General features: G+C 43.4%; 1 protein-coding gene across 5 annotated transcripts in view; it reads right to left on the bottom strand.

Moving 5' to 3' along the window:
• pkn2a (protein kinase N2a) overlaps nucleotides 1-26,020 on the bottom strand; it is a 132,408-nt gene that overhangs the window by 3,682 nt on the left and 102,706 nt on the right. For all 5 annotated transcript variants that reach the window (XR_014619632.1, XR_014619633.1, XR_014619634.1 and 2 more), the window contains 5 exons: nucleotides 17,611-17,673; nucleotides 16,816-16,892; nucleotides 15,767-15,909; nucleotides 14,867-14,974; nucleotides 4,825-4,905 (listed from right to left, as the gene is read on the bottom strand). Coding sequence is in view for 2 of the 5 variants with exons in the window: in XM_084313643.1 (XP_084169769.1) it covers nucleotides 4,825-4,905; nucleotides 14,867-14,974; nucleotides 15,767-15,909; nucleotides 16,816-16,892; nucleotides 17,611-17,673 (472 nt within the window). In the remaining 3 variants the exon portion in view is untranslated. The remainder of the gene's footprint in view (nucleotides 1-4,824; nucleotides 4,906-14,866; nucleotides 14,975-15,766; nucleotides 15,910-16,815; nucleotides 16,893-17,610; nucleotides 17,674-26,020) is intronic.

Below are 26,020 nucleotides of genomic sequence, written 5' to 3'. Positions count from 1 at the left end.
GCAGGACGGGAGGTAAACTAGAGACACCTGCAGGACAGGAGGTAAACTAGAGACACCTGCAGGACGGGAGGTGAACTAGAGACACCTGCAGGATGGGAGGTAAACTAGAGAGACACCTGCAGGATGGGAGGCAAACTAGAGAGACACCTGCAGGACGGGAGGTAAACTAGAGAGACACCTGCAGGATGGGAGGTAAACTAGAGAGACACCTGCAGGACGGGAGGTAAACTAGAGACACCTGCAGGACGGGAGGTAAACTAGAGACACCTGCAGGACGGGAGGTAAACTAGAGACACCTGCAGGACGGGAGGTAAACTAGAGAGACACCTGCAGGACGGGAGGTGAACTAGAGACACACCTGCAGGACGGGAGGTGAACTAGAGACACCTGCATGACGGGAGGTAAACTAGAGACACCTGCAGGACGGGAGGTAAACTAGAGAGACACCTGCAGGACAGGAGGTAAACTAGAGAGACACCTGCAGGACGGGAGGTAAACTAGAGACACCTGCAGGACGGGAGGTAAACTAGAGACACCTGCAGGACGGGAGGTAAACTAGAGACACCTGCAGGACAGGAGGTAAACTAGAGACACCTGCAGGACGGGAGGTTAACTAGAGACACCTGCAGGACGGGAGGTAAACTAGAGACACCTGCAGGACAGGAGGTAAACTAGAGACACCTGCAGGACAGGAGGTAAACTAGAGACACCTGCAGGACGGGAGGTTAACTAGAGACACCTGCAGGACAGGAGGTAAACTAGAGACACCTGCAGGACGGGAGGTAAACTAGAGACACCTGCAGGACGGGAGGTAAACTAGAGAGACACCTGCAGGACGGGAGGTAAACTAGAGAGACACCTGCAGGACAGGAGGTAAACTAGAGACACCTGCAGGACGGGAGGCAAACTAGAGACACCTGCAGGACGGGAGGTAAACTAGAGAGACACCTGCAGGACGGGAGGTAAACTAGAGACACCTGCAGGACGGGAGGTAAACTAGAGACACCTGCAGGATGGGAGGTAAACTAGAGAGACACCTGCAGGACGGGAGGTAAACTAGAGACACCTGCAGGACGGGAGGTAAACTAGAGAGACACCTGCAGGACGGGAGGTAAACTAGAGACACCTGCAGGACGGGAGGTAAACTAGAGACACCTGCAGGACGGGAGGTAAACTAGAGAGACACCTGCAGGACGGGAGGTGAACTAGAGAGACACCTGCAGGACGGGAGGTAAACTAGAGACACCTGCAGGACAGGAGGTAAACTAGAGAGACACCTGCAGGACGGGAGGTAAACTAGAGAGACACCTGCAGGACGGGAGGTAAACTAGAGACACCTGCAAGACGGGAGGTAAACTAGAGAGACACCTGCAGGACGGGAGGTAAACTAGAGACACCTGCAGGACGGGAGGTAAACTAGAGAGACACCTGCAGGACGGGAGGTAAACTAGAGACACCTGCAGGACGGGAGGTAAACTAGAGAGACACCTGCAGGACAGGAGGTAAACTAGAGAGACACCTGCAGGACGGGAGGTAAACTAGAGACACCTGCAAGACGGGAGGTAAACTAGAGAGACACCTGCAGGACGGGAGGTAAACTAGAGACACCTGCAGGACGGGAGGTAAACTAGAGACACCTGCAGGACGGGAGGTAAACTAGAGAGACACCTGCAGGACGGGAGGTAAACTAGAGACACCTGCAGGACGGGAGGTAAACTAGAGAGACACCTGCAGGACGGGAGGTAAACTAGAGACACCTGCAGGACGGGAGGTAAACTAGAGACACCTGCAGGACGGGAGGTAAACTAGAGACACCTGCAGGACAGGAGGTGAACTAGAGAGACACCTGCAGGACGGGAGGTAAACTAGAGACACCTGCAGGACGGGAGGTAAACTAGAGAGACACCTGCAGGACGGGAGGTAAACTAGAGAGACACCTGCAGGACGGGAGGTAAACTAGAGACACCTGCAGGACGGGAGGTAAACTAGAGAGACACCTGCAGGACGGGAGGTAAACTAGAGACACCTGTAGGACGGGAGGTAAACTAGAGACACCTGCAGGACGGGAGGTAAACTAGAGACACCTGCAGGACGGGAGGTAAACTAGAGACACCTGCAGGCCGGGAGGTAAACTAGAGAGACACCTGCAGGACGGGAGGTAAACTAGAGACACCTGCAGGACGGGAGGTAAACTAGAGACACCTGCAGGACGGGAGGTAAACTAGAGACACCTGCAGGACGGGAGGTAAACTAGAGACACCTGCAGGACGGGAGGTAAACTAGAGAGACACCTGCAGGACGGGAGGTAAACTAGAGAGACACCTGCAGGACGGGAGGTGAACTAGAGAGACACCTGCAGGACGGGAGGTAAACTAGAGAGACACCTGCAGGACGGGAGGTAAACTAGAGACACCTGCAGGACGGGAGGTAAACTAGAGACACCTGCAGGACGGGAGGTAAACTAGAGACACCTGCAGGACGAGAGGTAAACTAGAGAGACACCTGCAGGACGGGAGGTAAACTAGAGACACCTGCAGGACAGGAGGTAAACTAGAGAGACACCTGCAGGACGGGAGGTAAACTAGAGACACCTGCAGGACGGGAGGTAAACTAGAGACACCTGCAGGACGGGAGGTAAACTAGAGACACCTGCAGGACGGGAGGTAAACTAGAGACACCTGCAGGACGGGAGGTAAACTAGAGACACCTGCAGGACGGGAGGTAAACTAGAGAGACACCTGCAGGACGGGAGGTAAACTAGAGACACCTGCAGGACGGGAGGTAAACTAGAGACACCTGCAGGACGGGAGGTAAACTAGAGACACCTGCAGGACGAGAGGTAAACTAGAGACACCTGCAGGACAGGAGGTAAACTAGAGAGACACCTGCAGGACGGGAGGTAAACTAGAGAGACACCTGCAGGACGGGAGGTAAACTAGAGACACCTGCAGGACGGGAGGTAAACTAGAGAGACACCTGCAGGACGGGAGGTAAACTAGAGACACCTGCAGGACGGGAGGTAAACTAGAGACACCTGCAGGACGGGAGGTAAACTAGAGACACCTGCAGGACAGGAGGTAAACTAGAGAGACACCTGCAGGACAGGAGGTAAACTAGAGACACTTGCAGGACGGGAGGTAAACTAGAGTCACCTGCAGGACGGGAGGTAAACTAGAGAGACCTGCAGGACGGGAGGTAAACTAGAGAGACCTGCAGGACGGGAGGTAAACTAGAGAGACACCTGCAGGACGGGAGGTAAACTAGAGAGACACCTGCAGGACGGGAGGTAAACTAGAGACGTCTGCAGGACGGGAGGTAAACTAGAGACACCTGCAGGACGGGAGGTAAACTAGAGAGACACCTGCAGGACGGGAGGTAAACTAGAGACACCTGCAGGACGGGAGGTAAACTAGAGACACCTGCAGGACGGGAGGTAAACTAGAGAGACACCTGCAGGACGGGAGGTAAACTAGAGACGTCTGCAGGACGGGAGGTAAACTAGAGACACCTGCAGGACGGGAGGTAAACTAGAGACACCTGCAGGACGGGAGGTAAACTAGAGACACCTGCAGGACGGGAGGTAAACTAGAGACACCTGCAGGACGGGAGGTAAACTAGAGACACCTGCAGGACGGGAGGTAAACTAGAGACACCTGCAGGACGGGAGGTAAACTAGAGAGACACCTGCAGGACGGGAGGTAAACTAGAGACACCTGCAGGACGGGAGGTAAACTAGAGACACCTGCAGGACGGGAGGTAAACTAGAGACACCTGCAGGACGGGAGGTAAACTAGAGACACCTGCAGGACGGGAGGTAAACTAGAGAGACACCTGCAGGACGGGAGGTAAACTAGAGACACCTGCAGGACGGGAGGTAAACTAGAGACACCTGCAGGACAGGAGGTGAACTAGAGAGACACCTGCAGGACGGGAGGTAAACTAGAGACACCTGCAGGACGGGAGGTAAACTAGAGACACCTGCAGGACGGGAGGTAAACTAGAGACACCTGCAGGACGGGAGGTAAACTAGAGACACCTTGTAGTTACACCCCAACAACATACCTAAGAAAAAACGATCTAACATAAATTATAAACACAAAACAAGCAATAAATCCCCACAACCATCTACAGACACTGAAGAAAAACCATTCATTCATTAATTTCACTGCAAACTGATCTGATCAATATATCACCCATACTACATAAAGCATTTACTGACGATCACGGAATTATAAACGACCCCCCCCCCCCCTTTCCTCCGCGCATGATGACGCATAACGTATAGGATCATATACAGTTGAATTTTTTAATATAGCGTGTATCGGGAATAAACGGCAATCGATAATCTATATATGCGTTTATGCCTATAACTAGCGTTCTAGGAATTACTGCAGAAAACGATAAAAACATACTTATATTCTAGAAGGTATTTTTGTATGAATGTTTGAATGAAAAAGTATAACGTTCCTACATCCTGAACGATAGATAATCCATGTTGAATGGGCCATAGTAATATCAATTTAGCAATACAATATAGTAATATAGTCCAAAAACGGTGTATTGTATTGGTATCCTTAAAAAATTGCATTCTGCAAGAAAACAACACGTCTTTTTAGTTTTCTCAAAAAAGTTACGTTTTCAGATAGGAGGTTTTGCTCTTCGGAAACATACATTTACTTAATTTTAAGAGGAAATTCTGAACGTATGCCAGTAAAGGAACGAGTGTGGAGCGTCTATTTACCCAGCATGCAACATTAAGCAACAGGCTGACTAATGACTAACTGACTAATAAAAGAAACCACCTGTAGCACGGCTGTGACTTACTCTAAAGAACAGATGCTTCTTCACCTCCTCTGCATCCCTCTCTCCTGCCCCTAGGCGGCGCTCTGGGCTCCTCCTCAACAGCTGGGGATCGGTACAGAATGAATGAATGAATGAATGAATGAATGAATGAATGAATGAATTGAATGAATGAATTTTTATTCACACACACACACGATACATTTTACATGCGAGTATCCTCATGTGATAACATGTCGCAAATTGTGTGCATGTGCCAGGTCTCCCAAGAAGCTATTTAAAGCTTTTGGAGGGAGCCTGAACACAGATACAAACAGAATATGAACAAACAAAACAATAACAAAATAAACAAAAACAAACAAACAAAAACAAAACATAAAAAAACTACAACGTGGGTAGGTTTACACACCTACCTACTAACTGACATATAACAGAGATACATAATACAGACAATTTTATTCCTAAGTTATAATTTTAATTAGAGATATGATTTTAGCAGTTCCTCTTTCAATGATTTTTTAAAGGTTTTAAAGGTATTAGTCATTTTTAGATTTTCATCAAGCTTGTTCCAGATCTGTGGACCCCTGCATGCTATGCTTAGGCTAGCACAATTTAGCCTTCTCCTCTTGCCAGATATAAGATGCTTGTTTCTTGTGTTGTGGATGTGCAGTGGTTGGCAGACTGGGACAAGCTCAGACAGTCTGTGATTCATGTTGTTGACAACTTGATACATAATTGATGCGTTTTGATGAATGTTAAATTCAGCGAGCCTCAGGAGACCAAAGCGATGGAAAAGAGGCTTTGAGGGCGCTCGATACCCGGACCATGACAGCACTCGTAGTACTTGTAGGCTTTCTAGTTTTTTTAGATGGCTGGGGTATGTGTTGCACCATATGACGTTACAGTAATTAATGAGGGGTTCAAACAGGGTTTTGTATAAAGTGAGAAGGGCAGGCAAGGGAAGAAAATGACGTATTTTGCAGAATAAGCCAACATATTTGGACAGTTTTGTTTGTAGGTATTTTATGTGGCATTTGAAGTTGAGTGACTCATCGATGATGACCCCCAGGAATTTTGTGGACGCCACTCTTGACAGCTCCTTTTCATTTATTTTTATGCACATGTGATGTGTGTGCATCCGATTTGAGTGGAAGACAATAAAGTTTGTTTTGCTGAGATTTAGTGATAACTTGTTGCATTTGAACCAGGTGTCCACTTTTTGTAGTTCTGTATTGAGTAGATCTTGTAGCTTGAGTGGATTTTTATGTGACAGAAACAAATTAGTGTCATCAGCGAATATAACTTTGTGCAGAAGTACAGATGAGTTGACAAAGTCATTTATATAGAGAATAAATAGTAAAGGCCCTAGAATTGTCCCCTGGGGGACCCCATATTTGATGTCAATTTTTATTGATTTGTGATTTTTTATATCGATGTACTGTTGCCTACCATGTAAATAGCTACTGAACCAGTTGAGAGCCAGACCCCTTATGCCATAATGGTGTAGTTTCCCAAGTAGAATGGTGAAGTCAATGGTGTCAAAAGCCTTTGATAGATCCAGGAAAACGCCCACTCCACAATCACCCTGATCAATGGCATCATGTATTTTTTCTATTAGGTCTAATATTGCCATGTTTGTAGTTCTTTTTTTCCTGAAGCCGTATTGTGAATTGGTGAGTATATCTAGCTTGGTGGTGTATTCGCTTAATCTATTGTACACAACTCTCTCATAGACTTTGGATAGAGCTGGTAATACGGATATTGGACGGTAATTATTAATACTATTTTTGTCACCTGATTTATATATGGGTATTATTCTTCCAATTTTGATGTTTTTTGGCACCACACCATGTAGTAAGGACAAATTAATACAGTGAGCGAGTGGTCTGACTATAATATTGGCTATGGCTATTAGGATTTTGCTGCATATTCCATCAGCACCGGCTGTGCGAGTGTCCTTCATCTTCATGATAATGTTGAATAGTTCATCATGGTCAGCAGACAGTACAAGCAATTAGGGACAATATCACGTTTAATACATCACGGTAAAAACAAACAAACGGAAAACCATATTGTGATATCAGCTACATTGCACTTGTAGAGGGTGCCAGTGTCTCCTTAGACCCCATTCTAGTACTTACCAATCTCAGTTTAGTACACGTCTCTATGAAATACATTGATGCTTAGTAATATGTATAGTGTCTTTATTTTCTAGCTACTTATGCTTAACGTATTGATAGGTGCATACTATCTGTATTCTCCACGTTGCTGAAACTATGTCCTGTAATGTACTGACTGGAGAAGCTGCTTTTCAAGCCCCTGGTGGGTTTTTAGACAATTCTCCTTCACATTCCTCTGCTTTATATAATGTATCTCTTACAAACAAACAAACAGTTTGTATGCAATACCATCTCTGGTAACGCAAACGTCTTAACAAACCTGACATTATATCATATCATATTGTGACAAAAAGCATATTATCCCATTCCCAACACCATGCTAAACTACCACAACTACCTCTCTGGTAATCACTAAACCTTACACCAGGGGTCGGCAATAGGTGGCCCGCGGGCCGACATTGGCCCGCCAGCAATCATTTCTGGCCCGTCAGTTTATTTTGAGAATATGATATTTATTTTACGCGCAGGAAATATTCACTCGTGACGCCAGAGTGTCTTTGTGAAGCTGTATCTATCTATTCCTCATATCTATGTCTGTCACTATAGCCAATTGAAATGCTAGAAATGATCACGTGGACTGGGAGAACCAATGGAATAGTCCCACCGGGCCGCGTGTATATTTTCCCTAACGCACTTTCACTTCCGCGTTCGAGATGCGAGCGAGCAAAAATGTGTAAAAAAAAAAAAAAAAAAAAAAAAACTTCTTTGGATAGCTTCTTTGCAACGGGGAAATACCAACTGAGGAGCCAGAAGAGGAGCCTACGACCTCCAAGACACATAAAGCTTCCTTTAATAAACAGGAGTCATACTTAAAATACGGGTTTATCGCAACAGGTCGGTGATTCTTGTGTGCCGACGTCCTCTCTGCATAATATGTGGCGACAAGATAGCAAACGACTCGAGGCAATGATGACAACTGTGTTCAAGTTGGCAGATAAAGTAGCTGCATTCAACGCCAATCTGGAATTGGAGGGCGGCGAGTGGATATTTGACCTGTTTCAAACATTAGCAGGGATTTTGGAGGACTGAACAAGCCCAGGGCAGTTATGGTGAGTCGTGTTTTCATGCATTCTGACCTGCTGTTCATGTGTTACTTATGCACCCACCGCGGTGATCTGCAACAGCTGATCTGCTGTTCATGAATGAATGAATGAATGAAAACTTTATTTAACAGATTGCAGAATGGGTACAATACAGTACGGCTCAATACACACAATTGTTAAGGGGATGCAGACCAGAGAAAAACGTTTGTCTTGTTTACATCAGGGTCCCCCATTTGCGAGTGCATCATGCTTGCTTATGCCTGTATTTTTTACTGTTGTGAAGCACTTTGAACTGCAACCTCTGTATGAAAAGTGCTATACAAATAAAGTTATTATTATTATTATTATTATTATTATTATTATTATTATTATTATTATTATTATTATTATTATTATTATTATGTGTATGCACCCGCCGCGGTGCTGCATTTTTCACTATCATTATATTAAATTAGCCATTGTTTTTGGTGTTGGCCCGCCATTCAATGGCTTGGGGAAAATTTGGCCCGTGGCCAGACCTAATTGCCGACCCCTGCCTTACACCATGTTAGTTTTGTCAACGCTAACACATATTGGGCTGGAACTGCTGTAAACCGGTAAGAATCGATAATTTAATCAATAACAACTCTAAATGTAAACAGTTTAGTTTTTATTGTTTAATATTTCACTGATTCTTGAGAGTCGGGACAAAACATGTCCTACATAGAAAAGTCTAATTTATATAAAAAATAAAGAAATTAATAATGATTGACTCACAAAGTTCAATCTAAAGGTATTGTGTATACTGATGTTATGTTTTAGCACATATATTTGTTTTTTGGGGGATATTTGTTTAAATGTATAATCTGTGGTTAGAAGCTCCCATGTTAATTTCCTTGTCCTCAGCAAGGGTCACATTATTGACCAGCCCAAAAAAGCTTGAAAAACCTCTCCACTTGTGAAAACATAAATATCAAATCAAGGATAAGGGTTATAAATGTATAAAACAATGCATGCCATGAAACTCAAATAATATTTTCCATAGAAATCTGCCTATCAAAGTTGTGTCCTCAGTTTATGTCAACTCCGTCAGACTTTTTCATAAACCTAATTAAATCAGGCAATAGCATGGCCAGTTCTATCCCTGAGGACCCCTTTTCCTTTCCCTGCCTGTGGTGAATGCAACACTACCACACATGGTCTGGTAAATTTGATACGTTTTGATATTTTAGACAAACAATGTCAATATTCCTATGGTCACAGCTGGAACATGTCAACACCATCTCTCCGTTATTATACTTTTAAAAAACAATAGTGGATTGAATTCAAGTGTTTCAGTGAGATTATTAAGACAGCTAGCAACTGCCAAAAAACTAGCTAGCTGCAGTGCACAATACAGGCTTGGAGGGAAAATGTGTGCCTTTTTGTCAACTCCGTCAGACATCAACTCCGTCAGATTTTGTGTCTGACGGAGTTGACGTGTAAGCTGACGGAGTTGACAAATCCATCAATAACCCCATAATATGCTATTATTATACTATTTTTGAACATGGTAAAGGATTTAAATGTTATTTCAGAGTTGTATCTGCACAGAAGTGTGCATATAATAGCATGCATTACAATACACTTCTGACTTTTAGAGCATGGGCAGGCTGTGGTCTGCTTATTGAATAATTGTCTTACTTTCCCAGCACATGTGTTAATACATAAATATAAATAGATCACTTGTCTACGTGGTTGATTGATTGATGTAAAATTTCATAACCCAGTAGGGATACAAGACAGAAGAAAACAGTTATTCTTGTTCTTATACTGTTTACTTAGATCATCAGAGAAAAGGTGAACGGTGGTAAACTGTGGATATTTCATCTTAATATCTTTATAATAATTCTTAATATAGGACTGGTCCATGTGTGTCTACTGTAGATTGCTACATCATCCTTTATCTGACTCTTTCCATCCATAGTGTAATACATTATGGTATGGAGTGATCAACAGGATAATATTTTGCTAGTCAGTTGTCTCAATCTTATCAGTTGTCACAAGTGTAGAGTTCAAGAAAAATCAGGATCAGATAAAAATCAGATCAGGATATTCTAGATAACAATGCCAGACAGTGCAGGGAGTCTCTCAGACAGGAAAAGCAACGAAGTAAAATGCGAAAAAGGCATTCAAGAGAAATAAAAACTATGAAAGAGAATATTACAAATGTAACAAAGCAACGAAACAACCTGATAAAAACAATAATGCGCAGAAAAAGGCTACAAATACATCACCACTGGACTCTCCAGGCACAGAAACAAAGAAGATGCTATCAGGAAGCAAAGTAAGGAATCCGAAAATCCAAAAGACCCTTCTATTCCACAACATCCCCAGAAGAGAGCTGAAGACAAACAAACTCCTGGCCCACGGCGCCAAAAACCAGCACTGAGTGTGTCATCAGGCACGATTCTTAAAAAGTATCGTCTTCTTCAACAAATGAAAGAGTTTGGGTTAACCTACAAGTTAATGAGAGAAAAGGAGCAGCCTCAGAAAAAGCCAACATTAATACAGGGTATAACACAGACTGTTCAGGATTTCTTCCTGAACTCTACACGTGTGACAACGGATAAGACTGACACAATCACCAGGAACAAGATCAAGCGGCACATAATGATCCTGCTAGACTCCATGCTCAACCTCCACACCAGATTAAGAACCACTGTAAAGCTGAGCTATTCTTCATTCTGTGCTCTGAGGCCCTTCTATGTCACAGCACCAAAAGCATCTGATCGGAAGACATGTCTGTGTCAAATACATGAAAATGCATGCTTAATGCTCGAGGTCCTTAAAATGTCTGGTGTTGTGAAGTCAAACAAACTGGATGACAGTTTTCAATTAGTTTGTTGCTCTCCAGCAAGTGAGGCCTGCCTTCTTCGCGCCTGTTCACAATGTCTAAACAAAGGTACAGTTACAACCCAAGAGCAAGACAAAATCGATGTTCAATGGAGGCAGTGGGAGAGAGTTCAAGAAGACACATGCAATGGGATCGACATGAACACTAAGCTCGTCGAACACCGAGGCAGCCTTTCATTGCTCATCAAACTCTATGAGCAAAAACTCAGAAAGGAAACCACAACACATGTGTGTTCATTGCGAAACCAGTCAAAAGAATACAGCAACACAATTGAGTCCTGTGATGAGAGTACAGCAATCGTCCATGTTGACTTTTCAGAATCCTGGAAATTCAAATATAAAGCTGAAGTTCAGGCCTGCCATTTCGGACAAAATCTGCCACAGATAACACTCCATACCAGAATGTATTACACTAAGGGTGGAAAGGCAGGTTTTGCACACTGTCAGAGTCAAAGAGACAGGATGCTGCAGCAATCTGGACACAAATGGATCCAGTCCTAAAAGATATCAAGACAAAATATCCACAGGTTACCACCGTGCACTTTTGGTCTGATGGTCCAAGCAAACAAGAACAAGAAGAACTTTTTTCTTCTGTCTGGTATCCCACCTACACTGGGGTTTGAAAGGACAACGTGGAACTTCTTCCCCACTTCTCATGGTAAGGGCGCACCAGACGGCATTGGCGGAACAGTAAAAAGAACAGCTGACAACCTGGTCCTGAGAGGAAATTATGTGACGGATGGACACATATTCTTCAAAAAGGTCTCAAACAGTCTGAATGGTGTTCAGCTGTATCATATTGTGGAAGAAGACATGCAAAGATACGACACACTTCTCATGAATCCTCTCAAACCGGTTCCCTCAACAAGACAAATACACCAGATCATCGCACATAAGGACAGGATCCACAACAGACAACTATCCTGCTTTTGCAGCGAGATGTTGGATTGCCAGTGCTTCTGCCCAGCTACCTCCTATTACCATGGCAACCCACGAGAACAGCAGAGTGATACACGGATGGCAAGGAAGAAGAGACCTCTGGCCATGTTGTGGGAGGAGATGGAAAATGAGATGGAAGAGGGTATGGAGATGGAAGATGTAATGGAGGAGTTGGACGAAGAACCTTTGAAAGGTCCTGAGGGTACGGTGACAGTAACGACTGTTAGCAGCCTTAGTAATGGAGACTGGTTAGCAGTAGTATATGATGACCACTGGTGGCTAGCCAAGACCATCGATGTGGATAATGAGCAACAAGATGTGAAAGTGGAATTTCTGCATCCCCATGGTCCAACAGAAATGTGGTTCAGCCCAAATGTGGCAAGAAGGATGTCTGTTTCTGCCCAGTTCAAGACATCATAGTGAAACTAATCAGAAATGCAGAAGGAAAGGAAGAGGAGAAGTGGGTGAGAAAGTGGAGATCAGGAAGTGGTGTAGAGGAGGTAGATGAAAACAGGGACGAGAAGAAGGGGTCCTGTTCTCCATTACTGTTTTTGTTGTTGGAAACGGTGCATTTTGTAATAGTTGGAAACAGTGTATGTAAAGTTTGTTGTTTATTACAATTGAGTTAACAAAATGTTCAGTATAAGACAAGGAGTTATTAGTTCTTATTATTGTCACTTCCATCTGTTTAAAAAATTGAGCAGAGATGCAAATCCAATTTTGTCAACTCCGTCAGTTTCTCGTCAACACCGTCAGATCATTGTCAACACCGTCAGATATTAATTTTTGTTAATCTTGGGGAAAATACAAATTCCTTCTTCAGTTTATGTTGTTTAAGTAATAAAGGAGCATTAGATCTTCATCCTCTTGTGTCTTATTTACTTAATGATATTTTTTTTATCATATCAAAATTAAAAACAAAGTTTGAAAATGCTAATATTTCTAACTCTGGGTTTTCAGAATAGTGTGAAATTACACCTGAGGTTTATATATTATATTTTATTGCATACCAGAGTAACTAAACACTATTACAACATACTTCAGAACTTTAGATTCTTGTTGGACTGGAATAATTAGAATTATATACTTTTTTGTGTGTCTGACGGAGTTAACACAAATCAAGTTTCAAAGGGAAACATGTGAATTTGTTGAAAATGTTTTTCTATGTAGAGCTCGCACCTTTCTCTACATGAATATATAACTCTAATTAATATAGTGTGCATTCTCAAAATATAATATTTAAAAAGTGTTTTGTCCCGACTCTCAAGAATCAGTGATTTGTTACATTTTTGTTTTGTTTTTATTAGTTTTAGTTGAATTTGTTCATTATAATATGGAGGGTATTTGTCAAGATTTCAAAAGTTCAGAATAGGTATTGCGTACAAACGCATCACTTTGTGAAGGTAATATAGCCCAGTCCCAATAAATACTGTACAAGCACCAATGACTCCTCATGCGAATTGAAAATTACTAAAACATTATTATATAATTATAAATAGAGATGTTATGTATGTTTGTATTTAATCTTCGTTTGTTTTCCAAGTACACAATATAGTTTCAGTTTGTTTGAGTATTTTTTTCCTCTAAAGTGGTTTATCTTTATTTAACAGTCGTTTTATGTTTTAGTTTAGTTGTAGTTGATATAACTTGGTTCTGCAGTGGAGAAGCTAAACAGTGGAGAAGCTAAACAGTGGAGAAGCTGAACACAGTGGAGAAGCTAAACACAGTGGAGAAGCTAAACAGTGGAGAAGCTAAACAGTGGAGAAGCTAAACACAGTGGAGAAGCTAAACACAGTGGAGAAGCTAAACAGTGGAGAAGCTAAACAGTGGAGAAGCTGAACACAGTGGAGAAGCTGAACACAGTGGAGAAGCTGAACACAGTGGAGAAGCTAAACAGTGGAGAAGCTAAACAGTGGAGAAGCTGAACACAGTGGAGAAGCTAAACACAGTGGAGAAGCTGAACACAGTGGAGAAGCTGAACACAGTGGAGAAGCTGAACACAGTGGAGAAGCTAAACACAGCGGAGAAGCTAAACACAGTGGAGAAGCTGAACACAGTGGAGAAGCTAAACACAGTGGAGAAGCTGAACACAGTGGAGAAGCTGAACACAGTGGAGAAGCTAAACACAGTAGAGAAGCTAAACACAGTGGAGAAGCTAAACACAGTGGAGAAGCTAAACACAGTGGAGAAGCTAAACGAGAAGCTGAACACAGTGGAGAAGCTGAACACAGTGGAGAAGCTGAACACAGTGGAGAAGCTGAACACAGTGGAGAAGCTAAACACAGTGGAGAAGCTAAACGAGAAGCTGAACACAGTGGAGAAGCTAAACACAGTGGAGAAGCTAAACACAGTGGAGAAGCTAAACGAGAAGCTGAACACAGTGGAGAAGCTGAACACAGTGGAGAAGCTGAACGAGAAGCTAAACACAGTGGGGAAGCTAAACGCAGTAGAGAAGCTGAACACAGTGGAGAAGCTGAACACAGTGGAGAAGCTAAACGAGAAGCTGAACACAGTGGAGAAGCTGAACACAGTGGAGAAGCTAAACACAGTGGAGAAGCTAAACGCAGTGGGGAAGCTAAACGCAGTAGAGAAGCTGAAAACAGTGGAGAAGCTAAACGAGAAGCTAAACACAGTGGAGAAGCTGAACAGAGTGGAGAAGCTAAACAGTGGAGAAGCTGAACACAGTGGAGAAGCTAAACGCAGTAGAGAAGCTGAACACAGTGGAGAAGCTGAACACAGTGGAGAAGCTGAACACAGTGGAGAAGCTAAACACAGTGGAGAAGCTGAACACAGTGGAGAAGCTGAACACAGTGGAGAAGCTAAACGCAGTGGAGAAGCTGAACACAGTGGAGAAGCTAAACGCAGTGGAGAAGCTAAACGCAGTGGGGAAGCTAAACACAGTAGAGAAGCTGAACACAGTGGAGAAGCTAAACACAGTGGAGAAGCTGAACACAGTGGAGAAGCTAAACGCAGTGGAGAAGCTAAACGCAGTGGAGAAGCTAAACGCAGTGGGAGCGGCTGCTAACTCACCCGTCTCATGATGGAAATGGCTTCGGTGGACAGGAACCTGGGATAGCGCACTTCATCGTTTACAATGCTGTCAAACACCTCCTCCTCATCGTCACCGGGGAACGGAGACTGACGACACAGACGAGCAGAACATTTAATAATGTATACAGTAAATGACATTTATACACTACATGACATCATGAATTAAATATTTAACAATTTATACACAAAATTACATCAGTTATTAAATATGTAATAATTTATACACTAACATCATGAATGACCTTACAGAGTTATGCTGCTAAAAATACAAGAGAATAGTTTATATAAGTAAAATAAATTTTGTTTGAGTAAACTGTATGTTTAACCTCTTAAGCCCTAGCCATATTTTCAGAAAATTCACCTAAAAGTACATACCCAAGTAAATGGAAGATTGCTCCACTTCTACAAGGTCCATTTGCATGTTATCTAGGGACATCTATGGACCTCAGGGAATGTATTCCCAGTGTCAGAAATATTGTGTCTGTTACTATGCTTGAGTAAATTGTAATGAACCAAAGGAGAATATAAAAACAATTATATTTTAAAATGTTCTTCATATTTGACGATGAATAACACCATGCTAACATTGACCAGACGTGAACAATTGCCACTGAGCTCATTCAGCACCTTCTTCTTCATGTATTCATATAACACTTAAAATCATTGGTAAACAAACATAGTGCTGAAAATATACACTTTGGCTACTGTTTTGATAGGGTTAGGGTCTTTACGCTTGGCTACATTTGAAAAAAAAATAACGCTACATTAATTAATACGGACTGTATTGATCTATTTATGGCGTGAAATTATTGTCTGTCCGGTACCGGACCGCGCAGGCTTAAGGGGTTAAAGAGGGAGATAACTGAACAAGCCACTTACCTCCCCGACCAGCATCTCGAATATGAGGACTCCCAGGCCCCACCAGTCCACAGCGCGCGTGTATGACGTCTCCGTCAGGACCTCTGGCGCCAGGAACTCTGGCGTCCCACAGAACGTACTGGTACGATCCCTGAAACCCATTCCTGATGGGAACAGACATTTAGGTCCAACATATGAATCCCATTTCTGATAGGAACAAACATTTAGGTCCAACATATAAAACATATTCCTGATCGGAACAAACATTTAGGTCCAACATAGGAAACATATTCCTGATAGGAACAAACATTTAGGTCCAACATAATAATAATAATGACTTGGATTTATATAGCGCTCTTCATGACACCCAGAGCGCTTCACAGAGTCCATTATTCGTTCATACACCGTCATACCGGTGGTGGTAAGCTACAATTGCAGCCAGAGCTGCCCTGAGGCAGACTCACGGAAGCGTGGCGAATAATCATCGCCTACGGCCCCTCCGACCACCACCAACATTCATTCACATGCATACACAATCATACGAGGCAAGTAGGTTAAGTGTCTTGCCCAAGGACACAACGGCGATGGGATGGATATGGGCTTGAGCGGGATTCGAACCACCAACCCTTCGATCATTGGACGACCCGCTCTACCCCTGAGCCAAAGCCGCACCACATAGGAAACATATTCCTGATAGGAACAAACATTTAGGTCCAGCATAGGAAACATTCCTGATAGGAACAAACATTTAGGTCCAGCATAGGAAACATTCCTGATAGGAACAAACATTTAGGTCCAACATAGGAAACATATTCCTGATAAGAACAAACATTTAGGTCCAACATATAAAACATATTCCTGATAGGAACAAACATTTAGGTCCAACATATAAAACATATTCCTGATAGGAACAAACATTTAGGTCCAACATATAAAACATATTCTTGATAGGAACAAACTGGTGCCCAGAATTGATATCCTTGTGAATATCAGAACTGGAGTTTTAAAGCAGTAGAGCAGAACGTTTAATTTGTAAGATGTGACTGTTGAGTCACTGTGCACTGTCTCACCCTCTTTGCAAAGCCCAAAGTCAGCGATCTTCACGTAGCCCTCTGTGTCCAACAGCAGGTTATCCAGCTTCAGATCTCTACAAGTCACAAGAAAACAGCGTCAGATCTCTACAAGTCACAAGAAAACAGCTTCAGATCTCTACAAGTCACAAGAAAACAGCTTCAGATCTCTACAAGTCACAAGAAAACAACAGCAGGTTATCCAGTGTCAGATCTCTACAAGTCACAAGAAAACAGCGTCAGATCTCTACAAGTCACAAGAAAACAGCTTCAGATCTCTACAAGTCACAAGAAAACAGCTTCAGATCTCTACAAGTCACAAGAAAACAGCGTCAGATCTCTACAAGTCACAAGAAAACAGCTTCAGATCTCTACAAGTCACAAGAAAACAGCGTCAGATCTCTACAAGTCACAAGAAAACAGCTTCAGATCTCTACAAGTCACAAGAAAACAACAGCAGGTTATCCAGTGTCAGATCTCTACAAGTCACAAGAAAACAGCGTCAGATCTCTACAAGTCACAAGAAAACAGCGTCAGATCTCTACAAGTCACAAGAAAACAGCGTCAGATCTCTACAAGTCACAAGAAAACAGCTTCAGATCTCTACAAGTCACAAGAAAACAGCTTCAGATCGCTACAAGTCACAAGAAAACAGCGTCAGATCTCTACAAGTCACAAGAAAACAACAGCAGGTTATCCAGCATCAGATCTCTGAAAGTTACAAGACAACTCCACACTATCCTGAGAATTCGATGTCCAGAGTGAATTCAACATGTTACCATCACAATTTCTCACCTGTACACAATCTTATGGTCATGTAGGAACTGGAGTCCCAATACAACACAAGCTGCATAGAATCTGCAAAGAGACAGAACAACACATGAGCCACAGTCAAGACCAGCGTAACAGTAGGGGGTAGGAGGAACGGCGGGCCGTCACGCGCTCGTCTGCCGGCTCCGGGCTGCTTTTTTGGCCGATCATCCAATACACTGTTCGAAAGTTTCATTTGCCGCCTTTCGATCGCCCACCACACTCAACCAATTGCGGGCTTCGGGGTCTCGAGTTACAAGACGATATATATCCGGCGAGCGTCATTTGACAGGCCTCTCCGTCAAGTGACCACATCCGACTGTAACCGCTGATGGCGAAAAGGATTGACCACCGTTGTAGCCAAGAAGCGTCTGCTCCGAAAGCGATCCCAGACGGGCGGGTGAGAGTGGTGGGGGAAGTTGACGAAGAAGTCCTTTGTCCTGACTCAAGCGTCAGATTGAAAGGAAGTGGACGGCCATTTTGGATAATCATGCTGTATTTTTACCGGTACACACATTACAAAAACTTTTCTCAAACACTCATTTTCCGTGGGGGTCTTACAGGTCAAAATTTATAAAAATCCCACATGCTTGATGTTTGACAACGCTTTTTTTTTTAATGTGTGTACCGGTAAAAATTCTGCGTGATTATCCAAAATGGCCATCCACTTCAATTCATTCAGACGCTTGAGTCAGGACAAAGGACTTCTTCGTCACCTTGCCCCACTCTCACCCGCCAAGTCTGGGATCGCTTACGGAGCAGACGCTCCTTGGCTACAATGGTGGTCAATCATTTTCGCCATCAGCGGTGATTGGTCAGTTCAGGACCGTTTACAGCCGGATGTGGTCACTTGACGGAGCGGCCTGTCAAATGGCGCTCGCCGGATGTTTCGTCTTGTAACTCGAGACCCGAAGGTTGAGTGTTGTGGCGATCAAAAGGCGGCAAATTGAACTTTCGAACAGTGTATTGGATGATTGGCGAAAAATTCAGCCCGGAGCCGGCAGACGAGCGCAAAGTGCCACGAGTGTGTGATGGCCCGCTGCCGGGCCGTCCGATGTTTAAGATGTTGAACAGTAGGGGGAAGGAGGAGCAAGTTAACAAGTTACTAACGGAGCTCAGGTTCTGGTACTAATAGAGCTGAGGTTCTGGTACTAATGGAGCTGAGGTTCTGGTACTAATGGAGCTGAGGTTCTGGTGTAATAGAGCTGAGGTTCTGCTACTAATAGAGCTGAGGTTCTGGTGTAATAGAGCTGAGGTTCTGGTACTAATATAGCTGATGTTCTGGTACTAATAGAGCTGAGGTTCTGGTACTAATGGAGCTGATGTTCTGGTACTAATAGAGCTGAGGTTCTGGTACTAATAGAGCTGAGGTTCTGGTACTAATATAGCTGATGTTCTGGTGTAATAGAGCTGATGTTCTGGTACTAATAGAGCTGAGGTTCTGGTACTAATAGAGCTGATGTTCTGGTGTAATAGAGCTGAGGTTCTGGTACTAATGGAGCTGAGGTTCTGGTACTAATAGAGCTGATGTTCTGGTATAATAGAGCTGAGGTTCTGGTACTAATAGAGCTGATGTTCTGGTACTAATAGAGCTGAGGTTCTGGTACTAATAGAGCTGAGGTTCTGGTACTAATAGAGCTGAGGTTCTGGTACTAATGGAGCTGAGGTTCTGGTACTAATAGAGCTGAGGTTCTGGTACTAATGGAGCTGAGGTTCTGGTACTAATGGAGCTGAGGTTCTGGTACTAATAGAGCTGAGGTTCTGGTACTAATGGAGCTGAGGTTCTGGTACTAATAGAGCTGAGGTTCTGGTACTAATAGAGCTGAGGTTCTGGTACTAATAGAGCTGAGGTTCTGGTACTAATATAGCTGAGGTTCTGGTACTAATGGAGCTGAGGTTCTGGTACTAATAGAGCTGAGGTTCTGGTACTAATAGAGCTGAGGTTCTGGTACTAATAGAGCTGAGGTTCTGGTACTAATATAGCTGAGGTTCTGGTACTAATGGAGCTGAGGTTCTGGTACTAATATAGCTGATGTTCTGGTGTAATAGAGCTGATGTTCTGGTACTAATAGAGCTGAGGTTCTGGTACTAATAGAGCTGATGTTCTGGTGTAATAGAGCTGAGGTTCTGGTACTAATGGAGCTGAGGTTCTGGTACTAATAGAGCTGATGTTCTGGTATAATAGAGCTGAGGTTCTGGTACTAATAGAGCTGATGTTCTGGTACTAATAGAGCTGAGGTTCTGGTACTAATAGAGCTGAGGTTCTGGTACTAATAGAGCTGAGGTTCTGGTACTAATGGAGCTGAGGTTCTGGTACTAATAGAGCTGAGGTTCTGGTACTAATGGAGCTGAGGTTCTGGTACTAATGGAGCTGAGGTTCTGGTACTAATAGAGCTGAGGTTCTGGTACTAATGGAGCTGAGGTTCTGGTACTAATGGAGCTGAGGTTCTGGTACTAATAGAGCTGAGGTTCTGGTACTAATAGAGCTGAGGTTCTGGTACTAATAGAGCTGAGGTTCTGGTACTAATATAGCTGAGGTTCTGGTACTAATGGAGCTGAGGTTCTGGTACTAATAGAGCTGAGGTTCTGGTACTAATAGAGCTGAGGTTCTGGTACTAATAGAGCTGAGGTTCTGGTACTAATAGAGCTGAGGTTCTGGTACTAATGGAGCTGAGGTTCTGGTACTAATAGAGCTGAGGTTCTGGTACTAATAGAGCTGAGGTTCTGGTACTAATAGAGCTGAGGTTCTGGTACTAATAGAGCTGAGGGTCTGGTACTAATGGAGCTGAGGTTCTGGTACTAATAGAGCTGAGGTTCTGGTACTAATAGAGCTGAGGTTCTGGTACTAATAGAGCTGAGGTTCTGGTACTAATAGAGCTGAGGGTCTGGTACTAATAGAGCTGAGGTTCTGGTACTAATGGAGCTGAGGTTCTGGTACTAATAGAGCTGAGGTTCTGGTACTAATAGAGCTGAGGTTCTGGTACTAATAGAGCTGAGGTTCTGGTACTAATAGAGCTGAGGTTCTGGTACTAATGGAGCTGAGGTTCTGGTACTAATAGAGCTGAGGTTCTGGTACTAATAGAGCTGAGGTTCTGGTACTAATGGAGCTGAGGTTCTGGTACTAATAGAGCTGAGGTTCTGGTACTAATATAGCTGAGGTTCTGGTACTAATAGAGCTGAGGTTCTGGTACTAAGAGAGCTGAGGTTCTGGTACTAATGGAGCTGATGTTCTGGTACTAATAGAGCTGAGGTTCTGGTACTAATAGAGCTGATGTTCTGGTACTAATAGAGCTGATGTTCTGGTACTAATAGAGCTGAGGTTCTGGTACTAATAGAGCTGAGGTTCTGGTACTAATAGAGCTGAGGTTCTGGTACTAATAGAGCTGAGGTTCTGGTACTAATAGAGCTGAGGTTCTGGTACTAATGGAGCTGAGGTTCTGGTACTAATAGAGCTGAGGTTCTGGTACTAATGGAGCTGAGGTTCTGGTACTAATAGAGCTGAGGTTCTGGTACTAATATAGCTGAGGTTCTGGTACTAATAGAGCTCAGGTTCTGGTACTAATAGAGCTGAGGTTCTGGTAATACTAGAGCTGAGGTTCTGGTACTAATAGAGCTGAGGTTCTGGTACTAATGGAGCTAATGTTCTGGTACTAATAGAGCTGAGGTTCTGGTACTAATAGAGCTGATGTTCTGGTACTAATAGAGCTGATGTTCTGGTACTAATAGAGCTGAGGTTCTGGTACTAATAGAGCTGAGGTTCTGGTACTAATAGAGCTGAGGTTCTGGTACTAATAGAGCTGATGTTCTGGTACTAATAGAGCTGAGGTTCTGGTACTAATAGAGCTGAGGTTCTGGTACTAATAGAGCTGAGGTTCTGGTACTAATAGAGCTGAGGTTCTGGTACTAATAGAGCTGAGGTTCTGGTACTAATAGAGCTGAGGTTCTGGTACTAATAGAGCTGAGGTTCTGGTACTAATGGAGCTCAGGTTCTGGTACTAATAGAGCTGAGGTTCTGGTACTAATGGAGCTGATGTTCTGGTACTAATGGAGCTGATGTTCTGGTACTAATAGAGCTGAGGTTCTGGTACTAATAGAGCTGAGGTTCTGGTACTAATAGAGCTGAGGTTCTGGTACTAATAGAGCTGAGGTTCTGGTACTAATAGAGCTGAGGTTCTGGTACTAATAGAGCTGAGGTTCTGGTACTAATAGAGCTGAGGTTCTGGTACTAATGGAACTGAGGTTCTGGTACTAATAGAGCTGATGTTCTGGTACTAATAGAGCTGAGGTTCTGGTACTAATAGAGCTGAGGTTCTGGTACTAATAGAGCTGAGGTTCTGGTACTAATAGAGCTGATGTTCTGGTACTAATAGAGCTGATGTTCTGGTACTAATAGAGCTGAGGTTCTGGTACTAATAGAGCTGAGGTTCTGGTACTAATAGAGCTGATGTTCTGGTACTAATAGAGCTGATGTTCTGGTACTACCAGAATAGAGCTGAGGTTCTGGTACTAATAGAGCTGAGGTTCTGGTAATAGAGCTGAGGTTCTGGTACTAATAGAGCTGAGGTTCTGGTACTAATAGAGCTGAGGTTCTGGTACTAATGGAACTGAGGTTCTGGTACTAATAGAGCTGATGTTCTGGTACTAATAGAGCTGAGGTTCTGGTACTAATAGAGCTGATGTTCTGATACTAATAGAGCTGAGGTTCTGGTACTAATAGAGCTGAGGTTCTGGTACTAATAGAGCTGAGGTTCTGGTACTAATAGAGCTGATGTTCTGGTACTAATAGAGCTGAGGTTCTGGTACTAATAGAGCTGATGTTCTGGTACTAATAGAGCTGAGGTTCTGGTACTAATAGAGCTGAGGTTCTGGTACTAATAGAGCTGAGGTTCTGGTACTAATAGAGCTGAGGTTCTGGTACTAATAGAGCTGAGGTTCTGGTACTAATAGAGCTGAGGTTCTGGTACTAATAGAGCTGATGTTCTGGTACTAATAGAGCTGAGGTTCTGGTACTAATAGAGCTGATGTTCTGGTACTAATAGAGCTGATGTTCTGGTACTAATAGAGCTGAGGTTCTGGTACTAATAGAGCTGAGGTTCTGGTACTAATAGAGCTGAGGTTCTGGTACTAATGGAGCTCAGGTTCTGGTACTAATAGAGCTGAGGTTCTGGTACTAATGGAGCTGATGTTCTGGTACTAATGGAGCTGATGTTCTGGTACTAATAGAGCTGAGGTTCTGGTACTAATAGAGCTGAGGTTCTGGTACTAATAGAGCTGAGGTTCTGGTACTAATAGAGCTGAGGTTCTGGTACTAATAGAGCTGAGGTTCTGGTACTAATAGAGCTGAGGTTCTGGTACTAATGGAACTGAGGTTCTGGTACTAATAGAGCTGATGTTCTGGTACTAATAGAGCTGAGGTTCTGGTACTAATAGAGCTGAGGTTCTGGTACTAATAGAGCTGAGGTTCTGGTACTAATAGAGCTGATGTTCTGGTACTAATAGAGCTGATGTTCTGGTACTACCAGAATAGAGCTGAGGTTCTGGTACTAATAGAGCTGAGGTTCTGGTAATAGAGCTGAGGTTCTGGTACTAATAGAGCTGAGGTTCTGGTACTAATAGAGCTGAGGTTCTGGTACTAATGGAACTGAGGTTCTGGTACTAATAGAGCTGATGTTCTGGTACTAATAGAGCTGATGTTCTGGTACTAATAGAGCTGAGGTTCTGGTACTAATAGAGCTGAGGTTCTGGTACTAATAGAGCTGAGGTTCTGGTACTAATAGAGCTGATGTTCTGGTACTAATAGAGCTGAGGTTCTGGTACTAATAGAGCTGATGTTCTGGTACTAATAGAGCTGAGGTTCTGGTACTAATAGAGCTGAGGTTCTGGTACTAATAGAGCTGAGGTTCTGGTACTAATAGAGCTGAGGTTCTGGTACTAATAGAGCTGAGGTTCTGGTACTAATAGAGCTGAGGTTCTGGTACTAATGGAGCTGAGGTTCTGGTACTAATAGAGCTGAGGTTCTGGTACTAATAGAGCTGAGGTTCTGGTACTAATGGAGCTGAGGTTCTGGTACTAATAGAGCTGAGGTTCTGGTACTAATAGAGCTGAGGTTCTGGTACTAATGGAGCTGAGGTTTTGGTACTAATAGAGCTGAGGTTCTGGTACTAATGGAGCTGAGGTTCTGGTACTAATAGAGCTGAGGTTCTGGTACTAATAGAGCTGATGTTCTGGTACTAATAGAGCTGAGGTTCTGGTACTAATAGAGCTGAGGTTCTGGTACTAATGGAACTGAGGTTCTGGTACTAATAGAGCTGATGTTCTGGTACTAATAGAGCTGAGGTTCTGGTACTAATGGAGCTGAGGTTCTGGTACTAATGGAGCTGATGTTCTGGTACTAATAGAGCTGAGGTTCTGGTACTAATGGAGCTGAGGTTCTGGTACTAATGGAGCTGATGTTCTGGTACTAATAGAGCTGAGGTTCTGGTACTAATGGAGCTGATGTTCTGGTACTAATAGAGCTGAGGTTCTGGTACTAATGGAGCTGATGTTCTGGTACTAATAGAGATGAGGTTCTGGTACTAATAGAGCTGTGGTTCTGGTACTAATAGAGCTGAGGTTCTGGTACTAATGGAGCCGAGGTTCTGGTACTAATAGAGCTGATGTTCTGGTACTAATAGAGCTGAGGTTCTGGTACTAATAGAGCTGAGGTTATGGTACTAATAGAGCTGAGGTTCTGGTACTAATGGAGCTGAGGTTCTGGTACTAATAGAGCTGAGGTTCTGGTACTAATGGAGCTGAGGTTCTGGTACTAATAGAGCTGAGGTTCTGGTACTAATGGAGCTGAGGTTCTGGTACTAATAGAGCTGAGGTTCTGGTACTAATGGAGCTGAGGTTTTGGTACTAATAGAGCTGAGGTTCTGGTACTAATGGAGCTGAGGTTCTGGTACTAATAGAGCTGAGGTTCTGGTACTAATAGAGCTGATGTTCTGGTACTAATAGAGCTGAGGTTCTGGTACTAATAGAGCTGAGGTTCTGGTACTAATGGAACTGAGGTTCTGGTACTAATAGAGCTGATGTTCTGGTACTAATAGAGCTGAGGTTCTGGTACTAATGGAGCTGAGGTTCTGGTACTAATGGAGCTGATGTTCTGGTACTAATAGAGCTGAGGTTCTGGTACTAATGGAGCTGAGGTTCTGGTACTAATGGAGCTGATGTTCTGGTACTAATAGAGCTGAGGTTCTGGTACTAATGGAGCTGATGTTCTGGTACTAATAGAGCTGAGGTTCTGGTACTAATGGAGCTGATGTTCTGGTACTAATAGAGATGAGGTTCTGGTACTAATAGAGCTGATGTTCTGGTACTAATAGAGCTGTGGTTCTGGTACTAATAGAGCTGAGGTTCTGGTACTAATGGAGCCGAGGTTCTGGTACTAATAGAGCTGATGTTCTGGTACTAATAGAGCTGAGGTTCTGGTACTAATAGAGCTGAGGTTCTGGTACTAATAGAGCTGAGGTTCTGGTACTAATAGAGCTGAGGTTCTGGTACTAATATAGCTGATGTTCTGGTACTAATAGAGCTGAGGTTCTGGTACTAATAGAGCTGAGGTTCTGGTACTAATAGAGCTGAGGTTCTGGTACTAATGGAGCTGAGGTTCTGGTACTAATAGAGCTGAGGTTCTGGTACTAATATAGCTGATGTTCTGGTACTAATGGAGCTGAGGTTCTGGTACTAATGGAGCTGAGGTTCTGGTACTAATAGAGCTGATGTTCTGGTACTAATAGAGCTGATGTTCTGGTACTAATAGAGCTGAGGTTCTGGTACTAATAGAGCTGAGGTTCTGGTACTAATGGAGCTGAGGTTCTGGTACTAATAGAGCTGAGGTTCTGGTACTAATAGAGCTGAGGTTCTGGTACTAATGGAGCTCAGGTTCTGGTACTAATAGAGCTGAGGTTCTGGTACTAATAGGCTCAGGTTCTGGTATAATAGAGCTGAGGTTCTGGTACTAATAGAGCTGAGGTTATGGTACTAATAGAGCTGAGGTTCTGGTACTAATGGAGCTGAGGTTCTGGTACTAATAGAGCTGAGGTTCTGGTATAATAGAGCTGAGGTTCTGGTACTAATAGAGCTGAGGTTCTGGTACTAATGGAGCTGAGGTTCTGGTACTAATATAGCTGATGTTCTGGTACTAATAGAGCTGAGGTTCTGGTACTAATAGAGCTGAGGTTCTGGTACTAATGGAGCTGAGGTTCTGGTACTAATAGAGCTGAGGTTCTGGTACTAATATAGCTGAGGTTCTGGTTCTGGTACTAATAGAGCTGAGGTTCTGGTACTAATAGAGCTGATGTTCTGGTACTAATAGAGCTGAGGTTCTGGTACTAATAGAGCTGAGGTTCTGGTA

Source organism: Notolepis coatsorum, assembly GCF_963971535.1.
Source record: "Notolepis coatsorum genome assembly, chromosome: 4".
Taxonomy (NCBI): Eukaryota; Metazoa; Chordata; class Actinopteri; order Aulopiformes; family Paralepididae; genus Notolepis; species Notolepis coatsorum.
This window is presented reverse-complemented; position numbering and strand designations above follow the sequence as displayed.